Raw genomic sequence first — 11,385 nt, forward strand, 5'->3', positions numbered from 1 at the left:
ACTAACTGCCCATTGTATAGGTCAATGATGGCAAACCGATGGCAAGCTGCCTGAGGTAGCATGCAAATAAACTTTGCTTGCATGAGGCATGCAGTGCCACCTCCTGATTCTTTAAACCCTAAAGCTAACTCATAATAAATATATATAATGATTATCATTATTGCCATATGCAGCAGCAAATATTTTTTTCCAGCCCTGGGAGCAGTGATAAATGTTCAAAGCAGATGTCCCAAGCCCTCTTGGAACACTGGAATTCTATTCCTGAAACTTTTGACTGTCTGAAAAATGTCACAATGGCAATATTAATGGTGTTTTCATTAACATATTTATGCAAGTCATTATTTTCAGTGATTATCTTAATAAAGTGTAATTATAGGAATAGACTTGCTGATGAAATTAGTGCTGTATGCATAGCTCTCAAAAAAACCAAATACAAGCCTGATATAAAATATCCGTCACCACTGGTACAGCAGTAAAACCCTTATTAAGAGTAAAATATGCTTATTTTCCTTTCCTTGTTTTCTTTAATGTTACACAATATGAATCAAAGCTTATCATTTCACAAATTGCTTTCTGTTAATAGTAAATAAAACAATGAATAAATGTATATAAGCAAGAGGACTCCTTTTTTCCCTACAAAAGTCCATTATTATTGTTATTAATAAAATGCAACTCCTATTTAAGCTGTTTCATTTTAAATAATCCAGAATAATAATAATAAATGATAATCTACTGCTAAAAATTATCATGGACATGCAAGAAAATCTTTTGGATTATCACAAATTAAAAACTGTTGCTAAATTGACAAAAATTGACAATATTATACATAGGATTGAGAACATAATCTCAGACCTACTATTATTAGTAGGGTTAGGGTACACCTAGGAAAGAAGAATTAGTATGTTCGAAGCGATAACACACATGCAAAAACACTCATTTAACTGTACTGAAATAAAAACCTTTGTCTCTAGGTCTTTCTAAAACGTGTGCGAGGCGATTGTTTATGCATGTTAAATAGTTACAGCTTGTAGAAATTATATTTATTGGTATCAGTAATATCGCTATAGAAATACAAATTCTTATTCATAGCCTGACTTACTAAGTTATTGAATTAGGCTTAACCTTTACTTAATACTTCAACTTACCATCATAACGTTCTGCTTGTTCTGCCAATTTGGCCTTGTACACACTATCCTCTCTTTCTGACATCTTTATGCAATAATATTAAAAGTCTAGTTGCCCAAACTATTTTATATAATAAAATAATTCAATTATTCTGTAGCAAACTTTTATTTCGTTTTACGTCCACTACCACAACCGTCGTAAAATGACTCACCCTTTACACTTCCGTTTATGCTCGACACGAAACGTAGTTCAACTGCATCTTACAAAATATTATGTATTCATACGCAAAAAAAAATTAATGGAAATTTATCCCCAGTTAGTAATATCAATTTCATTTCTTCGTTTTCAAAGACAAGAAACTTCTTTATATAATCCATACATACTATGAAATAACATATGTGAAACAAAAACTAAAAGTATTTATAGTCTTAAAAAGTTAGAATTATTCAGGAAATAAAGGTTATTTAGGGTTATCCTTCTGCATGTCCCTTGACAGGACAATGGTAAGTTTATAGATTTATTATGCTAAAATACGAAGTTCGATTTCAATGATCAACACAACAGATAGCCTAATGTGACTTTGCTCTTAAACAAATACCCAACCAATACTTCGGCATTCAAAACAAATCTATGGAAAAGGTCTTGGAAAGTAGCAGATCGCCTTGGGATTAATAAAAAGGTGAAATTGAAATAGGTCCACATAAATAGTACAGTGTAATTGGAAACAATAAAACTTGTCAATTAATCGACAGCAGTGCCCTCAGTGTCTCAGCGGTAGTCTGAAGGCTCACATACACTCATGCAAATGCACACAAATGGATTTCAATGCCTTTGGTGAGTATAACATAAACAGTTCATTGTCAGGCTTTACAGTTAACAACAGCCAAACCAACTTAACCGACCACCAGCAGATGGAAAACACTGTAAATTTATTTTGAAATCATGACAATTTTTTCATCAAAATTTTACCATAGATAGTGACTAGAATCGTAATAAAAACTAAACACATTAGAATTTTAGATGTTTCGTATAAACTGATACTGGAAAGTAGGATAAGTGTGTTTGAACTGGTAACCATGCTTATCAATACTACCCAGAAGGAACTAATTCTGTTAACATCTGTTGTATAATGATATTATAAATCTCATGCATTTCATACCTTGATGTAGTTTTTAAACCTAAGGAGATGCCATATTTATTAAAAGTAGAATTGAGCTGATTGTATGTCAGAAAGTAGAAAATTGCTAAACTATCGCTCCTGTTAATAGCATATGGTGTGTCCTGCAGGTTGTTTTGGCCACGCGGTAATCTACCGTATGTCTTGGTTCTATGATTAAGTAGTTCAGTTCCAGACTCCACGAAAAGCAATTTGAGGACTGTGAGATAACCATAACCAAGCTCAACCTAGTTAATCCAGTGTAAAATAAAACAGAGTAAAATATCAAACCAAATTTAAGGCTTAGAAGACAGGAGCCGTCAGTTAGAAGGAAGGTATGCCAATATTTTCGAATAAATATACACAGATGAACAAGGTACCTTGCACTGATGCCTTTCTATTTCTTACCACAACCAGAAGACTGTATTGGAAGGGAACAGTCGGTTTAATACAATCTGTCGTCTGAATTTTGCCAAATGGAATTGAATGAAGAGATCAGAGCTAAAACTGGTTTTAGCACAAAATATTACTTTAATGATTTTAGTGTCGTACAATATGGTCTTTATAACGTGCATTCCACTTTTGAAAGGCTAATGAAGCATGTACTTAAGAGGTTACAATGAGAGAAATTCCTGAGATATGTGAATGGTGTCTAGATATTTGGTTTCACGTTCAAGAGAACGTGGCTGAGCTAAAAATTAGATAAAAAGAGAATCTTAAATACTAAATCCAGAAAATGTACATTGTGTCATACAAATGAAAACGAAATTTCTCCGTCAGTATGCGAGTAAAAAAATAATATACATGGATTCTGCTAAATTTTCATTGGTAAGAGTTTGAATCAGTCTATGACCGAACAAAATGCTCACAGTTTCATTAACTTTACATTACCGACATCTTGTGGCATAGATCATTCTCCATTATCTGTCTTAATAAGGTAGGGACGTATTTCATACGAAGAGAAGCTTTGGCCAGTCTATTTTTATGTTTTTATGAAAAATTGTGGTTAGAAAATTGTCAACAACAGTTTAAAACATTAATATCACAGATACTATTTCTGATAACTCTAGTCAAGATTCCTAATTTCTTTAATAGTTGAAAAATACACACAACAATATAAAGTTTACAGTAGAACATAAAAAAGAAGACAGAAACTCTGAGGGCACTTTAACCTGTAATAATAAAGATCACCTCAAATGTGAAGTGTATTACAAAAGAAAAAGACAATTACAGGCTTGTATTTTCATTTGTAAACTTTATTCTTAATTTGCTTAAAGAAAGCCTGTTTATAGTATACAACTTAAGAAGTGTTGCATAAAAATCTCAATAACACATCAAGTAATTTTTGTGAGACAATAGGTTCCTGACTTTTGCTAATGATAGAATACTTTGTAATTATTTAAACAAACGAATTGTTAATACATCAGATATATTTGGAGCACCAAAATATTCTGTAGTTATCATTTGACTATATATGTAAATATTTCTTAATTGTTAAAAATCATTTTGACAATATATTTAAACGGGTTTATCCACAAATAAAGTTAAAACTTATGGTTTTAAATCTAAACGGAATTAATGCGTACTAGCAGTTATCTTTCTCCCCAGAAAATTTGTCCGGTTCAGGAACTTCTGCGTTGTTAACTTCCCTCTGTTTTCATTTGATCATGTACTTGTAACTGTGCTGCTTCTGTTACTATGGTTAGCAATAGGAATCCTAACCTACTATATGATTTTCTTGCAGACAGATCCCATTCACTGGAGTAAAAAGTCGAAATTGTTAGTGTCTTATAGAGCCATGCTGGCTTGGATTATGTGCTATTAATTTTTACTTTTGACTACTAGTTCTTGTCAATGTTTTCATTGTCTTTTCTTTGGAGCTTTAACGATCATAGTGGAACTTATAAAGTTTCACCATGTGAGTACCACCTTTTAACTCCCCTGTTATTCATTTAGTCAACATTCCCTCGTCTTAAAACTGTATTTTATAATGAAAAATTGTTAAGGAAATTTTTAGTCAAACTATTTACTAATTGAAACATATAAACATATATCACTGAAAATATTCCTATCACAACCAAATAAAACTTGCATATGCGATGCATACATATGTGTAGTAATATCTAAGTCATTATTTGTGAATTTCATGTTAACTAATAAGAATTTTTCCCACTCATTGATGTTTCAACTTAATCAAATTAAAATGTTTTTTGCACTTTGATCATAAGAAAGAAATACCAGATAAAGCTGTGTTATTGAAACTTTCAGTTACAACTGGATCCTTGACGTAGTGTGAGCGAATTACTTTGTAATTGATATGTTTTCCATGAAAAATTCAGTATCTCTAATGTGTCACAGCACTTAAAAAGAAAAAATATATCAGCATTATTAATGAAAATTATAGGTAGACTGTAATTTCTTGTAATGTTTTGCAGGTTATTCATCACAATTAACCTTATATTAATTAATTGTTAATATGGAAATCAACTCCTTTGTCTCCATGTTCTCGTTGTTTTCTTCTTATTTCTTTGTGTCTTCTTTTCTATTTATTACCATTGTTACGTATCATAATTTATTTTGGATGAGTCTGCAGTTTATTATGTTACGTACGTTACATATTACGATTTCAGATAGCCGGGAATTTTAACTTTAACTTATAAGGTAATTAAATGTCGATATGTATTAAATTTATAATATCTGCCAACAAGATTGATGCACACCATTTTCTTTTGTAACGCAATTATATTTTAATATACAAACAACAATATAATTATAATAACGGTAATTACAAATATTGGTTTATATACAAATGTTTTCCAACCTACAAACTATACTGACTCTTCTATCTGGTCCAGAACTGAATACTTATCGATGGTCCAGGTCCATGACAAGCAAAATAATTCTGAGTGGCTATTGTTACACCTCTCTTAATATATACTCTTCAAAAAAAGAAAGGCAAAAGGGATATTTTTGTTATTTTAAATAGAAATATATGCAATAACGTTTCAAGATCAGAGTGTGTGATGTTACACGTGTTAAGGCACTGATTGTCAGACCAAAATGAAAATAAAAGTTGTGCACTTTGAAAACGGAGGAAAACATCGGATTTTTTGCCAAAACGCATTCGTGTCCAATAAATTTGTTTGAGAGATCTGCATGTTTTGCAAGTGCAACATGTGCAAAATCCCTATAAAAGTGACGGGTTCTCGGTTTCCATAGCTCAATGTTAAGCCACCGACACACAATACAGTTACGCCAAGACTGACTGAAGCACAACGCAACAACGCCATTGGTCGCTTGGAAGCAGGCGAATCTCGATCAGATGTTGCCAGAGCTGTGAATGTCCACCCAAGCACTATCACAAGGCTATGGAATCGTCACAAACAACATGGATCAACTTGTGACCGTCCATGATCTGGCAGACCTCGTGTAACCACGCCCACACAAGATCGAGACATCAGGTTACGTCACCTTAGGGATAGGACCACCACTGCGACATCTACTGCCTCAACCATACCAGGGCTGCGTAGGATTTCTGAACAGACCGTACTCAACCGTCGACGAGATTCTTAGACCTCATGTGCAACCCATCATGGTGAACGTCAACGACGTTTTTCAACATGACAACGCCCGTCCTCACACAGCCCGACTCACCACTGTCTTTTTGAGACACCACAATATCAACGTTCTTCCCTGGCCCTACAGATCACCAGATTTAAACCCCATCGAACGTCTTTGGGACAAGTTGGACCGACGTCTGCGACGGCGACAACCTCAACCAGAGACTCTACCTCAGCTTGCAGCAGCTTTGCAGGCTGAGTGGACAGCCATTCCACAGGATGTGATTCGTCATCTCATCGCTTCCATGGGCAGGAGATGCCAAGCAGTTATTGATGCTCACGGGGGGCATACTCGTTATTGACGTTGAGTGACGTTAAACGTCAACTAGTGAGCGTGGATTTCGCCTTTGCAGACTTTGGATGTTTATCAGTGAATGTAGAACTACCCGGAATAAACTTGTTAACAATATGTCTCAAATTTTGCCTTTTGCGTTTCTTTTTTTGAAGAGTATAGTTAGCTGTTTTTTCTTGGCTGGCCTCATACCGCTTACAAGTTTGCTTCTTAACGATGAAGATATTTAATATCCTCTTAGAAATGCAAACGTCCAAAGTTAATTCACTAAAGTTAAATAGTTCGTTTGTAATGTTAGAAACCTATAATGTTCCTGATCAACTTCTGTAGTTTTCAGATTAACAAGTGTTAATCACAATTATAACTTCCGAGGCTTGTAGTACAATGACTGTAGCTAGCCAACAATATATTCTGTCTCTCGGCGAGTCGGTTTAAATAGTTTAAGGCGAGATTCTTGGATGTTCAACAATGTTCGAAGACACGCTAGCATTTTCATAAACCAAATATTGTTGATTCTTACTACCGAGAATCTTCTACAAATTTATAGAATAGGCGAGACTTGCATAATACAATTCAACAATGTATGTCACATGCATCAACCTGAAACAAATGTAGATATTAAAACGAACATGTAACGATGAATTCATTACACCATTATGTGTATATAGTTACCTAATTTGTTTTAATTAGGTTAAAACATTTGTGAAGAACTCTCATATAATGTTTTCAACACACCTGTGTTGCCAAATAAGCGTGTTTGCTTTCATATGTATATAATCCATCAAGTACTCTAGAGCAGTGGTTTCCAGACTTTTGGTAACCACGGATCAGTAAAATTCCAAAAATATTTTCTGATACTAACATTCCAAATATAATATCTGTTAATTACATAACTAAAATAATACGATTTACAAAAACAAAAACAATTTATTTCGAAAACAAACAACAACTGTTTGTTTGTTTTGGAAATTCGCACAAAGCTACTCGAGGGCTATCTGTGCTAGCCGTCCCTAATTTAGCAGTGTAAGACTGCTAGGTGGAAGGCACCTAGTCATCACCACCCACCGCCAACTCTTGGGCTACTCTTTTACCAACGAATAGTGGGATTGACCGTCACATTATAACGCCCCCACGGCTGGGAGGGCGAGCATGTTTAGTGCGACGCGGGCACGAACCCGCGACCCTCGGATTACGAGTCGCACGCCTTACGCGCTTGGCCATGCCGGGCCACAAACAACTACAAAATAAACTATTTACTTTATGTATATTACATTATATGAGGAGCCAGACATGGTCAGGGAGTTATGGCGCTTGACTTGTAATTTGAGGGTCACGGATTCGAATTCCCATCGCACCAAACACGCCCGCTTTTTTAGCTATAGGGACGTTATAACATCACGGTCAATCCCACTTTTCTTTGGTAAAAGAGTAGTTCAAGAATTGGTGGAGGGGGATGATAACAAGCTGCCTCAGACTGCTAAATTTTGGACGGCGAGCGCAGATATTCCTCGTGTAGCGTTGCGCAAAATTCAAAATAAACAAGCATTGTATGCAATTTTTTTCCTTGACATAAGTTTCTCTATTTTTGGGTTTCTACTTAATTGTGCCACACGAAGTGAAACTCGACGTTTCAATCTGTTTCGTTGTTTCGACTATATCACAGTAAATGCCGAAAATTCAGCTTCACAAAGGTATATTGATGGAAATGGAAGCGGCACTTTTACGGTATTTCACTGAACATGTAGTGTTAATGCGTTCCCAAACCGATATCACTGTACCAGCTCGATTAATTTGGCTTCCTGACTTGTGATAAATTACTGTCGTCATGGGTACCGAATGAGTTTTTTACCCACTCGATGCTACATCTCGGATCTTTATCATCTGGAAAAAAGAATCGGACCAATTGGATAATAAGGTTAGATGGTAAAAAACGATGGGTTTTTTTATTTTAACATCGATATTTTCTCAATTTTAGTTAACAATAAAGGCGACATTAGGAAACATATCATAATACCCTTTCAATGCTCTTTGTTTTCATAGCATTAGTTTCTTTTTGAAAGCAACTGATAGACGAAAACAAAGATGAACAAGGCAACTGCATAAATTTTGAGCTTGTTAAAATAAAACTGGAAAGTTTAAAGAATGATAACAGCTGTAGGAAAAGTTTTGGAAAGTCTGATAAAAGATACTTTACAAAATTATTTAACAAAGTTTAGAATTTTATCAGATAGTCTATATAGTTTCATAAAGGGTTTTCTTGCCTCACAAATCTTTTGACATATTTTGAAAATGTTACTGCATATGCATATGAAGCTAAAGGTACATATGCAAGACCTTGATTATGTCAAGGTCTTGGATGTTGCTGCTTTACAAAAGGATTTACATTTAATGAGTTGGGCACATAAATGGCAAATGGATTTTAATTATGATAAATACAAGATATTGCATGTGGATTATCATCAATTGGATTTCAAGTATAATTTGAATGGGAATAGCCTTAACAATGTCATGAAAGACAAGAACTTTGGTGTAATGATTGATCAGTCACATAAGCCATGAAACCATGAGTGCTGTTGCTAGTGGCAGAGCAAATAGGATTTTAGGTTGTATCTACCTTATCAGTCATTTGAAAAGTTGAAGACATCCTACTTGTAGTAAAAGACTGGGTTCGTTTAAACTAAAAAAATCTCTCTGTATTATGGAAGAAGTTTTCCCTTTCTGTTTGTTTTTTTTTTCCTGTAGAAAAAGTCTAGATTCATTTTGAAGTTCAAATACATGAGATAATACTTCGTCTCGCAAAAGCCGACGCACTTCTATATACAACAGTAAGTGCTTATTTACAGTTTCTGTATCATTGCACAACAGTGAAGATAAACGAGAATTGAATTGAGGGTATTCGCTTTTATAAAATCTACCATTTTTATAGTCTCACTAAAAGCATTGTGTAGTTCAACGAGCATCTCTGGCATTTCTCGGTAATTAAAATAATGAACTTTTCTTTGTAATTGGGAGTAATTACTTTTACGCTGCTACAACACCAGGGTGAATCCGTGATATGACTACCGTACCGTCCCTGCATAAACCAACACAAGCATTCCAATCTAAACCATATAATTAAGAATATCAAGTATGTCAACCGTTTTTTATGCAATTGTAGTTCAATAAAACAAAGTAACTCTTCTTTAATATTACAGTCTTTTTCGTATCGTATGTAAATCAAGAGAAGTGCATTATTTGTTAAGTCAGTTGATTGGTTAATTTGAATTTCACAGTATTTCGAAAACTGTATTTGTTGCAACAACTGGTCCTCAACATCTTCACACATTTCTTCTACTCTCCGGGTAATTACATTATTTGATAAGGTATCGAATTAATTTTTTTAGCCGTTTACCCACCAAACAGTTCGAAGCAAACGTCTTTTATTCAAGGTTGACGTTCTCCGCTGGGACAAGGGTAAACCCTTCGGGTTTACGTCGGTAAAACCAGGAGTTCGATTCCCCTCTGTGGACATATCAGATAGCCCGATGTGGCTTTGCTATAAGAGAAAGAAACAATAGAAGTTTAAATTAATTCCTCGCGAAATGTAAATAGCATTTTAGCCTTTTCAATTCATAGGATGCACTAGGTCTACCCTTTTTATTGTCATTCGATTCAGTAAATTCGAATTAAGTATACGAGCTGTCATGTTTTCAGGTGAAATTGCGCTGTTTCTTTTTACTAGGCTCAATATCATCTTTTCCTTTTTCTTCTATGGAACAACCAACAACATAGGTCACTGTCATACTAAAAAAAAATTCAGCAAAGCTTGTTTTAACATTTTAGTACAGAGTAGTTATAGAACAGGTTTCTAACTCCACAGCAAATATTCAGATTCAACTGATTGAAAAACCAAGAATTTCAAATATGAATGACAAGAAATGGCGAGGTTACTGGGAAAAATTTAACGAAAACTGAAAAAGCAACCGAATGATATTATGAGCTTATGTTAGGGCAATATCGTAATCATAACATTGGCGAGTATCACTTATCAAGTATTCAGCCTGGTAGGTGATTTATTTCTATTCTTTTTGTATGTCGTATGTACAAAATATATACGACATACACAAAGAATAGTAATGTATACAAAAGAACAATATGTATAACGAGAACTAGCAACTCAAAAATATTGTAGGTGGATAACGTCGATAATGATAACCTTTCAATTGATTTTTAGGGCTGCCAGCATGTACGGGATATATATATATATTTAGCTTTTTAATTGTACATATATTGAAACTGATATGTAGCTGAAATATATTATAAGATAATCTAAGCTGCATCAAAAGATAAAAGGTAGATTCAGGCGACTTTTAGTGGTCAAATATTGAAAAAAACAAACGTAACTAAGTGCCAAGACACGTTGTGGACTGGAAGAAATTAAGTCAAGGACTGTTTACCGGTCTGCTGATCAGCGTTTTAGAAACACTGTCCTAGAGGCTTGTACGGCATAGAGTGTTTACCACGTAAAAAGTTTCAGTAATCTAGTTATCTGTTAAAGTTATTCTTAATAGCGATTGTAGTGCCACTTAGGCGCCATCAAACTCAACTAATTTTTATTTGAAGCTTCACGAAATCAATGATCACTGGTAAAATACAAACACATAAAAATCTTGAAATAAAAGTTTATTTACCAAAATTAAAATTCGTGCTGTCATTTCTGTACTCCAATATTCGATCATAAAAAGCTGAACCAATTAGGGTACATTATGAATACAACCAATGCTAGTAGTTCTTTCTTTGTATGTGATATGTATTCGAGTGCCATGAGTATAAATGACTAGCATAAGCTATTACACATTCTATTCCATTTTAAGACTGTCATAACACTGGTCTTATTCCATCATTGCTGGCATCAGTATTCAGGAAAGCATACGTTCCTGTGAGATAATAGGATTGCACTGAAGGAAACACTAAAACCCTTTTAGGGATCTGGATGCCTGACCAATTCCTTACTACATCCAAATGTAATTCCACAGTTGATAATGATGCTGTTATCTTCCATAAGTTGACCATAAACCAATACTCAAGCTAAACTACAGGTTTGTCGATTTTCCAAAGCTTTCGTCACAGCATTTACAACTTAATGTTAGTCATCCTAGACTTGTTATCATATGGTAACAACATATTGATTCCCTTGCTTACTATGTTTCTCA

At 34.4% G+C, this 11,385-nt stretch overlaps 1 protein-coding gene across 1 annotated transcript in view; it reads right to left on the reverse strand.

Annotated features, from left to right (window-relative positions):
* LOC143243913 (14-3-3 protein epsilon) overlaps positions 1 to 1,389 on the reverse strand; it is a 29,999-nt gene extending 28,610 nt beyond the window's left edge. The window contains exon 1 of the mRNA XM_076487691.1: positions 1,146 to 1,389. Within this exon, the coding sequence (XP_076343806.1) occupies positions 1,146 to 1,209 (64 nt within the window). The 5' untranslated portion in view covers positions 1,210 to 1,389. The remainder of the gene's footprint in view (positions 1 to 1,145) is intronic.
* Between the last annotated feature and the right edge of the window lie 9,996 nt (positions 1,390 to 11,385).

Source organism: Tachypleus tridentatus, chromosome 2, assembly GCF_004210375.1.
Source record: "Tachypleus tridentatus isolate NWPU-2018 chromosome 2, ASM421037v1, whole genome shotgun sequence".
NCBI classification, from domain to species: Eukaryota; Metazoa; Arthropoda; class Merostomata; order Xiphosura; family Limulidae; genus Tachypleus; species Tachypleus tridentatus.